This window comes from Antechinus flavipes, chromosome 2 (genome assembly GCF_016432865.1).
Source record: "Antechinus flavipes isolate AdamAnt ecotype Samford, QLD, Australia chromosome 2, AdamAnt_v2, whole genome shotgun sequence".
Classification (NCBI taxonomy): Eukaryota; Metazoa; Chordata; class Mammalia; order Dasyuromorphia; family Dasyuridae; genus Antechinus; species Antechinus flavipes.
This window is the reverse complement of record NC_067399.1, coordinates 131,250,229-131,266,195: the sequence shown is the minus strand read 5'-3', so window position 1 is coordinate 131,266,195 and position 15,967 is coordinate 131,250,229. Positions and strand designations below refer to the sequence as shown.

The 15,967-nt window shown below is 39.4% G+C and overlaps 1 protein-coding gene across 2 annotated transcripts in view; it reads left to right on the top strand.

Annotated features, from left to right (window-relative positions):
• Nucleotides 1-12,427, top strand: part of RAB11FIP1 (RAB11 family interacting protein 1) — a 64,945-nt gene extending 52,518 nt beyond the window's left edge. For both annotated transcript variants that reach the window (XM_051975515.1, XM_051975514.1), the window contains exons 4-5: nt 3,764-3,872; nt 10,644-12,427. In XM_051975515.1, the coding sequence (XP_051831475.1) occupies nt 3,764-3,872; nt 10,644-10,862 (328 nt within the window). In that variant the 3' untranslated portion in view covers nt 10,863-12,427. The remainder of the gene's footprint in view (nt 1-3,763; nt 3,873-10,643) is intronic.
• Nucleotides 12,428-15,967: the final 3,540 nt, after the last annotated feature.

The following is a 15,967-nucleotide window of genomic DNA, read 5'->3' as shown; positions in this document are numbered from 1 at the left end:
TGCTCCCTCAACAGAACTCTTTCTATAGCCTTCACTTCCCCATTTCCTTTTCCCTTAGTTCCTTTCTTTGCCTTCTATCCCCAGGATTTTGTTTTTAATCATTACTTTTTATGGGTATTGAGAAGGTACAAAACTAACTTGTGTTTTCAGTTGTTGGTGTGTAGTCAAAATTTGACAATTTTGAAGCAATAGATAGTGGTTCCAGATTTAGGCTGACATTTCAGGAAGATAAGACAATATGGTATCAATCACAATTTCAATAAGCTAACTCATGTTACTTCTGTCACGTGCATAGACCTGGGCTAATTTTGTTTCCTTGCAAACTGTATTTTTCTTAAAGACTAACACTTTCTTCCTTGCACTTGGATATACGAAGGACAAGACCTCAGGAATTCTAGTTTCTCTGGAGTATGCCTAGGGCTACTTCCTTTGTGTTTGCTTGGTGTTTTGTTCTAAGAAGACTAACTAACCTTGGGACATTTCTGCTTCTTGGCCTGACTTACATTCACAGCAGGGGTAGTTCTGTGTTTTGGGCCATGCATTACTTTTTTTGGGGAGACTCTGCTCACTTTTCTCACACACACACACACACACACACACACACACACACACACACAGTCCCCTGCCCTATGATCTATCAGCTTTAATGCTTTAAGAATTTCAAGTCTTTTTACTGCTATAACAATTAAAACAATATGACTGGATCTATCTTCTAAATGAAACTCTTAAGCTGTTTCTTAATCTCTGTCCCACGTCATAACTGACAAGCCCAAGTGTGGTAGACATGCTTGATAACAAAATACTTCTTTTGTGTTTCAAGCATTGGCGTCAGTTCTAGGATGTTTAAATTCTTTTGACTTCTAATATAACCATGTTGCCAAAAGTATAAAATTCCTCTTAGGAAGGGTGTGTGTGTGTGTGTGTGTGTGTGTGTGTGTGTGTGTGTGTGTGTGTAGACATCGCATCTGCAACTGACCTGCAGATTTATTTTGTCCTTTTCACAGACTGGGAGTGACTCCAGAAGCTCCATCCAAAGCAAAGCTTCCCCCTTCTCTTTGTGATTCTTCTTTTTTCTTTTCCACCTCCACCTCTGGTTCTAGTTTTGATTCTTTACATTCCAACTTGGGGCAAAAATCAGAGACAGAATCCTCAAATCTTTCTGTCCTTTCCTCTTTCTCACCTCCCACCATAGATCCAGTTTCTACCTCTACTCCAATTGAAAACTGGCCTTTTTCTGAAGAGAGCCAGACCAGTTCCGAACCTTCTTTCCTTTTAGCAGTGAAATCTCAAAAAGAAGGTTTAATTCAAGTTTCAAATGCTTCATCTGGTTCTCCAGAATCACTTGATAAACGTTTTCCATTGCATGAAAGAAATGGAATCTCCAGAGAAGAGATTGGGAAGCTAGATGTAGGGAAGAGTAGGGGGAACAGGGAATCCTCAAGACCCTCTCTGGAAATAATGGAAATTGCAAATGATAAGCATCTCACAAAAGAACAAAAAGAAGAAAAGATCCCTACATTTCCCCAAGTAAGCAGCCCAGAATATCTCCCTCCAGCTAAAGACTCCCAACAAAATAGTACTCTTATTCAAGACAGAAGTGATAGTGGAAAACTTTGGAAGGAAGGAAGTAAAGAACTTGCATCTTCATGTGGGTCATCTTTGGCAGACCAAGTCAGTGAAGACAGAATTGTTTCTGCTAATGAAGGAGCCGAGTTGCCTCATAAGATGGAAGATTTGGCCATACCACTTGACCCTGTAGTTGGAAAAAGCACCTTAACTGGTGTCTGTGAGAGAGGAGGCTGTAAGAAGATCAAGAAGCGTGTGTCCTTTTCTGAGGAGCTATTTTCAGAAGAGGAGGTAGAAAAGCCCATTTGTTTTATGGAAAAGGAGAAAAACAAACCTTTAGAGCTGAAGTCTAATGATACAGGATCAGAGAATGTTAAGAAAATGATGACGACTGAACCCGAAAGTCTTTCATTACCACTAAAATCAGGAGCAACAGCCGTTTTTGGACTCTCTCATGATGAACCAGCTTCCATGACTGGCATCTTTGTTCCACTTGTTGGCAGCATGTTGATGTCTGAATCTCAGGGGAAGCATTCTTCAGGACAACTGGTGAGGGAACCTGACTCAGAAAAGACCACTCTGTCATTCAGCATTGAACGATATGAAAATTATAGTGAGAATTATCAGAGCAAAGCTAGTGATCATGAAGGCCTGCTGTCCGACCCTCTGAAAAGTCTTGACTCAGTTTCAGAACTCAGATCTCCAGTTATGGGGGATCTGAACCTGACACTTCCCTCTATTCCAGAAGTAACATCAGATGATGAGAGGGTGGAACAGTTGGAAGACAGCAGAATGACTCCAACCACAAAGAATCACATGGACACAGAAACACCATTTTTGGGCTCATTGCCTGCCTCTTCTGAGGTGGAATACCAGAGCCTGTCGGTGGGACTGAGCCCTGAGGTAGCCACCTTGTTGCAAGAGGAGGAAAATGCCCTCCAAGTGCAAAAACCTGAAGCTTTGGTTAGTTCTGCTCCATTGTCTTCAAGGCAGAGCATAGCAGTGAGCATTTGCAAACTACCCCATGGGGATGGTGTAGGTATAGATACAGACATTCCCAGCCCTGTGAGTTTGGAGAAGCAAGAAAGGAGGGAGGAGGAAAAGTACAATGAGGAAAGTAGCAGTCCCAGATCATCTTCCCAGGGCTCTCCTGTTTTGGATCACTCCCTTTCTGAGAACTTTAATGCAACACACTCTTTTCCTGGCTCTCTACACTCTAACACTTATCACACAAATAGAGCAGAATCTCCCCAAAAAACAACAGCAGAGAGCTTGGCTGCTAAAGTTGAAAATTCTGACAAGAAGAAGCAGCTTCTCCGGGCATGGGTTTCACCCTCAGAACCACATCCATTCCCCGCTCAGCCAACTAGTGGAAGCACTGTGTCTGCCAAGCACAGGTGAGAGACTGGGCAGATCCTTCTACATAAATATGGGATACTTAATTTTTTCAGTGTTACCCCAAAGGCTATTTTGGTTCTGAGAGCCCCCAAACCCCAGGCTTTTAAAAGACCAGATATGTAGAGGTTCATCTACTAAATGGCAGATAAATGAGCCAGTGCAGGGTCTGTTAAGGCCTTAGTTATGATAATTGTAGGGACCAATTTGTAAAGCTAGGGTCTGACCTGTAAAAGAAGGTTCTGACGGAATATGCTATGAACAGATTCTGAACTATTCCCAGGAATGGCTTTAGATATTTAAAGACAATTTTTTCTAATAAACATTTACAATTTACTTTTCTTTTTATATTTCTGGCTCTTGCGCCAGTATTTAGATTTTGGTTTTAAGTATTGGCCACATAAGACACTGTGATTGTCCTTCCTATGGAGGAGGCTAAAGATGTAGTTGGTTTGCATGATGTAAAGATGTAGTTGGTTTGCATAATCTTTAATGGTTTGTAGAAATAGCTCTAAGAGAGGAGAATCTGTATTTAACTGGTTCCTAGCATACATTATTGGAGAAGTGGTCAGTGTGTTTGGAAAGGTCAAAATACCTGACTTGGGTAGCACTTGACTGTACTTCTAAATGATTAGTTTTGATTTGTTGTGCTTCTTTAGAAACTCTAAGATTGGACTGTTTGGGGACTGGAAAATGGGGGATAATTGTTTTGTGACTTCTAGGACCTTATTGGGTGATGTTTCCTTTGTCTGATTAGTCTAAATAAATCCACTTTTCTATCCCTTCCCTCCTTTTCTTTCAGAACTCATCCTGTGAAACCAATGAATACAACAGCACCAAAGACCTTTCCCACTAGTTTGGGTACTGCTACCATCATCAATGAGAACTTGCTTAATGAGGCCATTATAAAGGTATGTTTCCTCTGAGAGTTCCATATTGGCACGTCAGCTGCTCAGCTTTTAGAAATTTCTCATTTTTAGTACAGATATACTCGTAGAGGTTAGCCTTAGTGAATTTTGGCCTATTATAGCTTTCTAAATCTTCCTTCCCCAGTGGGATGATAAGCTTTTTGAGGGCAGGGAGTTTTTATTTTTGTTTTTATTTATCCATTGCCCAGCATTATGATTGAGTCGAATGTATTTGTAGTTTTTATGAATTGACATTTCGTATCTTTTAGCCATTCCAGAGTTAACCATATTGGTGTCAGTTCTTCTTGCATTTCAATAATGTAGGAAACCAAAGATAAGAAAATTATTTTGCTGTTTGCAAATAATCAGTTGCACATCTGTATTTGATAGTTGCTCCTCTAGGAGGAGTCTTCTTTGGCAGAAAAGTATCTTGTCTTATAAAAGAGCATGCTCACGGGTTCATTCTTATCTGAGTGAGTATGAGAGTGGTTGTTCACAAAGAATCAGGATTCCCTTAAATAAGCAAAAACAACAGCTCATGTTTACATAGTATTTTATGGCTTGCATCTGTTGTACCTTAGGGTACCTGTCTGTAAAAGGAGGGAGGTGGGGCCCTTCAGGTCCCTTTCAGCTCTGGGGCAGGAGGTGTGTAAAATAAGGGGTTGGATTCGCTCCTGTGATTTCTATCTCCACAATCCCTTCTTTCCCTCCAAACAAACAATAGGCCTGTACCACTAAAAATCTCTGCCTTTCCTCTAAGAGAAATGTAGTTTGGAGGAGAAATAAAATAAGCTTTTTTTTTTTTTTTAAACTACTCGGCTTAAATTATGGCTGACCAAATGCCTGTTTGAATGTCTGTACTATACACTCAATAGAATAGAAGCAGCAACTCCCTAAGATATGATGTCAGCAACTGGCAAAATGAAGGAGCGAGTAGGACAGCATGAAAGAAGGGTCCAATAATAAAAGCTAGGAGGGTTCTGCAGCTTCCTCCCCCACCACCTCACCCTCGCTGGCTTTTTACTTTGGAATGGAATGCAATTGGATTCCAAAGTGGAGCACTCAGCTCTCCATCAGTTGGAGATGTTTTAGCCTCTCTTCAATGTGTACTTAATCAAAGTAGTGTGCTTTGCTGGGGAAAATACTATTAATAATTATAGGCTCTTCTCTTTCCTTCCTCCAATCTTGCCCCCAGAACAAGAGGTAGTAAATAGTACTTGTCTCATTTCTTAATGTTACTTAATATATCTTCTTTCTAACCTCTGACTTTTTTTGTTGTCTTAAAAATACTGTGTTATACTATACTGTTCACATTCCAAATTAATACAATTATAATGCTTCCTGGACCATCCAGTAACTAGGCCAAATTTATAATAAGTGCTTTGTACTTCAGTTCTAAGACAATATTTATGTTAATTCCTTTCTTTGGAATGTTGCCATAGCAAGGGGAGGGTAAGCAAAGGAATTGCAAAGCTGGAGTTATTAAGACCTTCTCAACTAAACAAGAAACAGCAGGGTCAGTACAGTGCTTCTTTTCTCTCTGCTAATGTGTTAATGCCCCAGCACTTTATAATTGAGTATTGGGAACCCTAACAAGACTGAAAATGCACTTGGTACACAAGTGACTTAAAACTTCAACTTGAAAGTAGGAAAATTAAATGAATTCCAAAGCTCTTGAGCTTTGGGTTCTGCTGCACGGTTTGTATGATTACTACTCTTTGTCTGTACTCTGATTGCTTGTGGCAAAAGGTCACTGAAGCAGATTTTGGGTTGTACGTGCCAATAAAGGCCTATGTTGTTAGATATGGAAACATGTTCATTTGTTTTATATTGCTGTAAAATGCACTTGGTACACAAGTGACTTAAAACTTCAGTTTGAAAGTAGGAAAATTAAATGAATTATATTACTTCATTCTCTTTGGGGTAATATGGAAAACCCCTGATGTTTCCCTGGCTGTAAGTGTCTATGACTTCACTTCCTATTTTGCTGAGAAGCTTGAGGACACCATCTGACTGGAACTTCCTACTTTCATCACACCCACCTATCTTCATCCTGTCTTCTGGAGGAAGCAGCTAGCATAATAGCTAGAATACTAAAAGCTAGAATTAGGAAAATATGGATTCAAGTCTCAACTGCTGCTCTTGCTAGCTGTTTATGTGTGAGGAAACCGCTTGACCTCTCTGCCTCTCTGTTCCCCTTTTTGTAATTTGGGTATAATACCTGTTATATTTGCCTCACAAGGTCTTAGTGAAGATCAAAAAGAAGTAATGGATGAAAATAAAGCATTTTACAAATGTTACTGTACTGTTTATTTTATTTTTTTTGGGGGGGGGCAAAAGAGCTGGCAAATTGATTTAAAAAAAAAAAGCAAAATTAAACTCACAAAATATCAAGTCAGTCCATCGAACTATCAGCACATCTTCTATCATAGAATTACAGAACATCCAGCTATAGATAGAAACCAGCACATCTTCTATCATAGAATTAGATATAATTTTTTACATTAATGGAGTTAAAAGTTTTATAGGAATTGATTTGACAATTCTTGGAGTTACTAAGATTATTATAATTATTTCTTTATATTAATGATGACATAAACTAAATTGAAAAATGAGGCTGTTGCCAAATAAATATGCAAACATCATAATGCAACCAAATTTCAAGAAGTATATATATGGATTACTGTATTGTTTGAATGCCATTTAATTTTTTCCAATTTGATAAGAACTGTTCTTTCAAGGATAACCCTTTCCTGTAGTCTCATCACCAAGATGTACAAATCTAGTCTTATTTCCATTTCTTTATGTAAGCCTTGTGTGCCTACTTAATATAGTCCTCTTTTTCCTGATTTCATCTTTCATAGGGTTATAGCCAACCCTTTGACCAACACTTCTTCCCCTGGTTTCTATATTATCCTGTTTTTCCTCCAAAGACTCTGTTCATTCTATTTCCTTATAGAAATTCTCATACTTTCCACCCCATTCTTTGGCTGTCTTTGTCATCTGCTAGATTTGGAATCAGAAAGACCTGAGTTCAAATCCTTCCTCAGACTTGTACTATCTGTATGTGTACTTATACTGTCTGGGAACATCACTTAATTCTGTGTGCCTCAGTTTCCTCATCTGTAAGATGAGCTGGAGAAGGAAATGGCAAAGAAGGAAATGGCAAACCTCTCCAGTGTCTCTGCCAAGAAAGCCCCATATGGGGTCACAAAGAGCTGGTCGTGACTGAGATGACTGACAGCTGTCTCCTCCCTGATTGTAACCCCCTTGGATGGGGACTGTTGTGTTAGTATGCCACGTTCCTCTGGCATCTTTCTGGTACTTGGTGGGGTCTCAGAATCCATGGAATGAGAGGTAGAGCCAAACAGAGCATCTCAGAGAAAGCCGCCTTTGTCTGCTGTAAGTGGAAGCTCATCACTTCTTCACGTTGTTCAAGTACAGCCCCTTTCACTGTCTCAGAAGGTTAAAGAGCACTGAGAATGAGACTGGTCTCTCTGGTTTGGGGCTGTGCCTCGGGGAGCCCTCTGCTGCATGTGGCAGAGGGAGCGTCCCCGGCCTCAGCACACAGGGTGCTGCTTCTGCTCCCTGTCCGACCGTGGGCTCGTTTACCTGGTCACCTCCTTGTTCTAAGTGGCCCTGGTGCCACTCCTGCTGTATGTTAAAGCGGTTGTTTCCTACTTGTCATCAATCCCTTTGGTCAGCCCCAAGTGTTCTTTGTGTCTGGTGTTAGCATGCAAGAGGACTTTTCCCACTGAGCTAGAGGGAGTTTTAAAGTTGACAACAGAGATTCAGCTTTTGACTTAGCTGTTGTGAGTAGCTATCACCCTCTGAGCTCCAGCTAGGGAAGGTGTGGGGACTGGGGGGAGGGAAGGGAATGAAGGCCCAAGCCTGGTACTGGGAGGGCTTTCTGGCAGCGCCAGTGTTGGTGGCTCTAGAACTGTCCCTCTGGTTCTACTGACGAGCTTGGGGGGGGTCCTCCTGCTCCTCGGTGAGCCTGGGCCAGAGCACAGCCAGGCCTAAAGTGCCAGGAAAGCAAGGGCACTCTTTGGAAGCGCTCTGCCCTTTCATCATGGGAAAGAACAGGAGGGTCTGGGACAGAGCTGCAGTGGCCTCGGGCACTTGATGGTGGTGATTTTGACCTAGAGATGTGTGCCTTTGATCCCCTAGTACTTGAAATAAGTGTTCCCAAATGGCTTACACTAAGGCCTCTGCATGGGGTGTGGAGTTTGCAGTGCCACTCTTAAATATTTTACTGATGCTTGTAATCAGCTCCCCATAATGGGTCTGGAAAGTGAGCTATTACTGCTTTCCCTTTTTTTTTTTCCCCACCCTGAACCTGTATCTCAGCTTTCTGTCTCTTCATATGAGATCTAGGGCTGAGAATCATGGAGTTTCCAAACTAGAATGATGGGGTTATGTGGTCTAATTCCCTCATTTTACAGATGAGGAAGTGGAGTTCTAGAGTCACCAAAGTAGGTGGTAAGTAGCAGAGCTTAGATTCAAACTCAGAGCTTCGAACTCTTTAGACATCATTTTTTCTGTCGTACCAGAGTGCTGCTTCTTTCATTTGAATATTAATGATTTTTAAAACTTTCATATTTATTCTTGTGATAATTGATATCATGAATTGTCATTTTTTTCAAGATCAGCCTGACAGTTGGGACTGTCATTGTCATCTTTTTAGGGACTGGAATGTATGACTTAATTAGCAAGTCTTCTTATGACACTGTGTTTCCTTGTGTTGCTTTAAAAACTTTACATTCCTTCTTCCATCTCTCATAGAACTCCTTCCCACTCTTCCATCTGAAGGCCTTCGACTTGTTTCATGATTCACCACCCCCCCAAAAAAAAAACAAACAAACAAACCTAGATATTCTATCTCAGATGTCTTTTCTCATTCTTATTTCTTCTATGCTGTCTTACTCAAGGGCTTCTCCTTGCCCAGGCAAACCTCTCCACATATATCTTTGACTCCTCTCTATACTGTCTTCTTCAGCAAATTGTCCTCTCTGTCATCTCCACTTTCTCACTAATATTCAGCCTTTCTTTATTTACTGGTTATTTGCCTCATACCTACAAACATGTCCATGTCTCTCCCGTCCTTTCAAAAAAAAACAAAACAAACCTTTCATTTGATTTGAACATTCCTATTAGCTATCATCCCGCATCTCCTTCCTGGAAAGACTAAATGCTTTGAGAAAACAGTTTATACTAGTTTGTGGAGTTTTTGTTCTTCTTTAAAATATATAAATATATAATATAGATGGTTCTCTCTGGGAGAAAGCAGGTTTCTCGGGGGAGGTTTTCTGGAGGCAGTCTTAGTATCAGTTCAGATCAATAATTACCCCTAATGCAGCCAGGTGATAAAAGTTCTGATCTTTTATTGTCTCCAGTATAGTTTGGTTAGCTTTTCTTAGAGGCCTCTCTCTCTCTTTGGTTCTAAGAGCTTTCTCCGAATGTCTCCAAATCCAAAGGTTTGTCCTTCAGCCTCCAGTCAGCCAAGTGGAAAATGGAATGGATCTCTCTTGCCTCGGAGTAACTCTCAACTTGTAGCTTCTTCCTCTGAAAACTCTTCTCACTGGCCCCTTTGAAGTTCTGTTTATTCGAGAGAGAAGATTCCACTTCCTCTTCTTGTCCTCAGCAATATGGCCTCCTAAGTCATCATTTGACCCAAACTGCTCTCTCCAAAGTCACTGATGGTCTCTTCATCAGCAGGTCTAATGGGTCCTTCTCAGTCCTCATCTTCCTCTCTTGGATACTGTCAACTTCTTGACATTCTTACCCACCAATGTGGGTGCCCTCCAAGACTCTGTGCTGGACAGTCAGTATCATTTCGCTTAGTGATCTCTTCCACTTGCATGAACTTTCTCTGTGAATGATTCTCAATTTGGTTTGTCTAGCTGCAGTCTCTTTCCTTACCTCCATTCTCATATCATTAACTTGAATATTTCACATTGTCTCATGGACATCTCATATTCAACATATCCAAAACAATTCATTATTTTTCCTTCCTATGCTCTTTCCCAGTCTCCCCTGTTACCACCAGTCTTGTAGACCCAAGATTTCATTCTCAGGTCCTTGTTTGTCACCCCATATATCCTGTTGGCAATTTTTGGGGTTTCTACCTTCACAATATCTTTTCTATTTATCCACTTCTCTCCACTGCTGCCATGCTGCTGCTGTCTCTCAAAATCTCGTCTAGGCTACTGTGATAGGCTTCTGGTTTATTCCCTTGTCTCAGGTTTCTCCCCATTCCAGTCCATCCTCTGCTCAGTTGCCCAAGTGATTTTCCTACAGCTTGAGTCTGACCATTTCATCCCCCTAGTCTATCAATAGTTATAATCCAGGGTTTAAGTTTTCTTTCCCTTTATTCCTCTTTACCACTTCTGAGAGAGTGAATGCTGATCTTGTGACTCCTTGCACAAGATGCTCTTCACATTGTGTCTCTTTTCCCTGTAATGCTCCCTCTCCTTGCCCCTTCGATCAGCATCTTTTAAGATTCAGCACAAATTTCACTTTCTGTTAAAATTCTTTACTGATCCTTCCCCTCTACTTTTTCCTCTGAGATTCTTTCATTTTTATTCTAAATCTTGCATTCATAGTTATTTACCTGTATCTCTTCCCCATTAAAGTGTGAGTTTCTTGAGGTTAGGGACCTTGATTTTTTGTCCTTCTTTGTAACCCTAGAACTTAGTACTTATAAAGCTTGTTTACTGATATTTGCATTTCTAGTTTGATTTTTCTTGTTTTTTTTTCTTTTAAATTCTTAAGAAATACAAGCCATCTGATCCTGAATTCGCTTATACTCAGTTAACCCACGACGAGCTGATCCAGCTGGTTCTAAAACAGAAAGAAACTATAAACAAGAAGGAGTTCCAGGTGCGTGAGCTGGAGGACTACATAGACAACTTGCTTGTCAGAGTCATGGAAGAGACCCCCAACATCCTCCGCTGTCCAGCACAATTAAAGAATAAAGCAGGGAAGATGTGAGTCATGACAATAAAAGAATGAAATGATTTTTTGTGAGTTTTATACCTCTTTTTGAGGTCATGGACTTTCTGTGTGACACCTGGCAAGTAGGATTGGAATAGGAATCGCCAGTTCACTCCCTCGTAAGTACTCTGGCAAAAGAGTATCCACCGACTAATTATGACAGGGAATCTCTTAATATATATTTCCATAATTTTATTCAAGATGCTTTCCCTTTAAGTTCATCATAAAATATTTTATTCATATTATGGGCATAATTACAAGATTTGATCAGAAGGCACAGAAATCATTCATGCATTTTTACTTCTAAGGTTTTCTAACTTTGATGTTTGGATTTCTTTCCTACCTTTCAAAGATTGTGTCTGTGAGCCTTTACGGCACAGGATAGACTCATTTTCTTGATATTTATTAGCTTGAGTGTAGCTTTCCTGGCCTTAGATTCTAAATTTTGATACTTTTATATTTTTTGATATTGATTCTTAGATTTAACTCTAGTTGTTCATTTACCCTTGGCAGGAACATTTTTTAGGGACTACTTTTTTAAAGTGCCTGAAGATTTGCTAAATGAACACAAACTCCTGGTTTCATATGTTGTGCTTTGGCTAGGCCTATATGATCTTTTTGCTGCAGGCCATGAAATTAAGAGATAAAATGAGGAAAGCTGATAATGCAGCTGCCGTTTACCATCTTGCATATGGTCAGGGAGACTGTGAGAATTACTGGTATCTTGATACCAGTTTTCCCCTGGGCAGGAAAATTATAGAATTATAGAAGGGAAATTTGAGACAGGTTAAACCTTAAAGAGACAATGGCAGGTTAATTCCAATTTAAAAATCACATTAGCTATTAAGAACCGGGTTTAAAATCTAGGACTTAATTCAAAGTTCAGCATTCCTTCCATAACATCACCTTGCATATTAGGAATATGTTGTTGATCTGCATAGCATATACATCTTTTGTAAGGATGTTTTCTATGTGCTTCCTTTAACTAATTCTCACAAGTTTCTTCAGTTTTAAGAGAACAGACTTTCAATGGAGCATGCCATCCTAAGACATGGGAAATATAGAGAAGTATGAGGGGCTCTAGAGTAAGAGTGCTTTTTTGGCTCCACTTGAAGTGAATCTGGCTCATTTCTAAGAAATTGAGGAAGTTACAGCCTTAACATATTTAGTAAAAATTTTACAAAGTTTGGAGAAATCAGAAATGACCCAGATTGTTAATGCAACATAATCTATCCATGTACTTTAGTTTCCTGCTGCTGCTTTCTTTTGGTTCCATACCAAGGGAATAAAGAGGGGAGAAAAGTACAACAGGAATCCTGATAGGAATTGGGAAAAGCAAGAAGATGGCATTCATTTCTGCATTTGCATAAATTTTCTTATTTAAAAAAATATTTTTTATAACTCATGCACAAAACTAGGTTATTTGTGCTCTTGTGAATTTGTCATTTGATGCATTGGGATGCTTCTGTATTGCACACTTTAGTTCTAAGTTGTTTTTGTGTTGAGATAGAGACTGTGAACATGCTTGACTTGTAATTAAAGGATATTCATTTGGGAATAGATTTGAGTGTAAAGTTGCTCCCATTTCAAATTTCAAAAAGTAAATAGTGCTTTGCTTGGTGGACAAGAAGAAAATCTTTTTTTTTTAAAAGGATTGCTTTTGCTACAGTATTTGTTATTTCAGAGCACTTTAATCTAAAGGGTGTACTGTACTCCATTTATCTAAACGGCTTTTTTTTTTTTTTTTTTTTAAGTATGAGTGGGTTTACCTGAAACTGTTATATTTAATGTTCTACAACATCAGAGACTACTGGAAGCTTTTTTTTTTTTTCCAGATAACTTGTATTTTGTAGTGATGCATAATATTCACACACACACACACACACACACACACACACACACACACACACACACCTCTTATCTTCTCTTGAATTATGAAAATGTATATGTATATATTTGTGCTTATTTTATTTCTTTATATAAAACTTATTTTTTACTGTGATGACCCAAGTGTTCTGGAAGACTTGGGAGGCAGGTTTGTTTTGCAAAGTTACTCTTTTTTTAAGAAGAGGCTGGTATGGAGACGTGCAGTACCCCTCATGATAGATGATCAGTTTGATAATCTTTCTTGTTAGGACCTCAGGTATGTAACAGCAATTGGTATTTGAATGGTTTAACTTCAGATGAGGGAAAGGGACCTGAGTGCTCTTTGGAGATCGAGAACAAAAGAGGCATGTTTGGTTCAAATGCCTCTAACTCCCCAAGACTGCTGGGGAAAACTCAATCTGCAGCAATACCTCAATAAGCAGCCTTTTGGAGATCATCCTACTAGATCTCCTGAGAATCTCCTATAATTTAATTTATGTGCTGAAAAGCCTTAACTGTTTTTGAGCCATTAGCACAGTTTGGCAAGTTTATAAAAAACTGATTGTAGCAGTTCTGGGCAGGTCTCAGGGACTTTTAAATAAACCAGTAGGAGAATGGAGACTTGCTTCCAAGCTGTGTTTTAAAAGCCTAATTGGTATCTAGACAGAGATGTGTCCTACATATCTCCATGGCAGGAGCTGCTGTGTTTGACAGTGCTCTGTGAAACCTCCTGAAAGGAATCAGTGCCTTAGCAAGCACCAAATTTATTTATAGTCAGACTCCTATGGTGTCAAACCTCTACCCAGAGAATTTTTTATATCCTGTGGCACCTTAGAAACTGAGCTTTCTCCTTTTGTTTACTTTTTTTGGGGGGAGGCATGCCTTTCAGGACACAGAAGGAAGAGGAAAAAATCTACTTCCCAGGCTGATGGTGAGAGAATTTCTTTTACACACATAAAACACACACACACACACACACACACACACACACACACACACACACACACACACACACACTATGACAATATAAAGACAGAAAAGAAGAAAGGGAGGGAAAGAAGGAAGAGAGAGAAAGAAAAAAGAAAGTCCTGAGAGTTGGGACTGTCCCTAAATTCCGGAAGTGTAAAAGAAGGTCCTTGATGCATGTATTAAGATGCATGTTAAATGTATGGAGAATCTGATGCACTTTCTCAGTTACTGATTAAGGCAGTGCTGCCTCCAGGGTGGAAGGATTCCTGACATTGAACTGAGAAGCTAATCTAGATCATGGGGAATTTATTATCAAACCTCACTTTGAGCATGTTTCTCATAATCTGCTGTAGAAGATGTTTGTGAAATAAAAACAAAATGTCCTGGTGTCTTTCAATTCTATAATGTTTGTATTTGATGTTTCCTATATTGTTACTTTGGGACCTTTGGATTTCTTTAATTTTGTTTTTTAAAGAAGTGAACTCCAATCTCTGAGAACACTAAATAAATGTATCCTGTTCTAAGACCTGTGTCAGTGGATTAGTACACCTGTGCTAAAGACTGCTTTTCTTCACTCAGAAAGTCGAATTCATTATAGGAATAATCACTCATGAAGGGAATCACCTACCTATCTCTTTGTGAGCTTGGAATTCACAGGAGGAACAACTTTTTTTCTCCCTTCCAGCTATAATTATTAAAGGCTCAGACCTTTATCTGATGTGATATGATGGTAGGATTCAGAAATGGGAGGGACCATAGAAATCTGTTTCAGATCCTTTTTGGGATGAGGAAGTTGGGACCCAAGAGTGAGCAGAAGTACTAATTTGAATGTAGTCACTCGGATGCCAAATCCAGCCTTTTGCAATGGAGAGAGAACTGCAGATGGAGGCAGGAGAGTCCTTTTGACCTTTACTATTGTGACCACAGGCAAACCATTACATCTCTCTGAGATCTCACTTTCCTCCTCTGTGCTAGTTAACTCATTTGGGCTTTGTGAGGATCAACTGAAATACAGTAGATATGAAGTACTTTAGCAATCTTTAATTGCTATATAAATGTCTGCTACTTATTATTGACAATTATCTCAGATACCCTACAGTGCTTATGGCTTTGGTTATCTATATAAACATTAACACTCCTTCCCTATCTCAAAGGATTGTTTCATTTACATCTGTAGCTAGCTCAAGGCTAATTCCATTTAGTCTTAAAACTATTTGTGTTTCTAGAATTCTGGGGACAATTGGCTCTATTCAACAGCCTGGATGAAGGTTGTATTAGGGGCTGTTTAAGCAGCAGCCCTGCTTTCACTAATTGAAACCTCCAACAAATTTAAGGCAACAAGGTCTCATTGGGGGGTGAGCAGATCAGGGAAGGGACTGCTGCTACTGGCTGTGCACCTCTTGGTTGGCTGCTTTTTTCAAATAAATAGTTTCATCTTATTTGTAATTAGTTTGGGAAACTTTCAGGTAAGACTTTCAGAACTACTGTTTGAGGATCTCTGCTATAAATGCTGGAAATTCTTTCACTACTTTTGGCAGACCAGAAGGATTAGTGATTTAAATGGGTGGATAATCTCTACATTCCCCATTATGAAAAATCAGACCCTTCTCTTTTGTCTCCAATTAAATGGCTTTCCCCAAACTTTTGGAGAGCTCCTCTTGGTCACACAGAAACTTTGTTGCCTTGGAAACACTGGAAAGCACAATCCTAATACAACTGATTCTAACTTTGTGAGTTCATCCTAAAGTTAAGGAAACCATGTTTAAAAGAGACCCTTACAGGGGCAGCTAGGTTACTCCCTGAAGTCAGGAGGATCTGAGTTCAAATCTGGTCTCAAGACACTTAACACTTCCTAGCTGTGTGACCCTGGGCAAGTCACTTAATCCCAATTGCCTCAGCAAAAAATAAAAATAAAAAAGACCCTTGCTCTAACAGATTTTTGCAGTCCTAACTTTACTCACCCTTAACTAAAATTGACTTTCCTCTTGAGTAAATTTTTGACCATAACGGTTCATATGTTTGCTTAAGCATAGAGAAATATTTTGGAGATCTTTGAATTTTGAATTGCAAATTTTGCTCATGTGCTTTGTATGCCTGACATTGGTAACAATCATAGGTGCTTTTTTCCAACAAAGTTTTCTTTTTGTCATTATGAATATGGCAAACATCAACAAATGTGATAATATCTCTGTACAAAGAACAGAAAAAGAGGACTGCATATAAATCCATGAATCTTTATATAGTTTTTATGTCAAAACACATAGGGA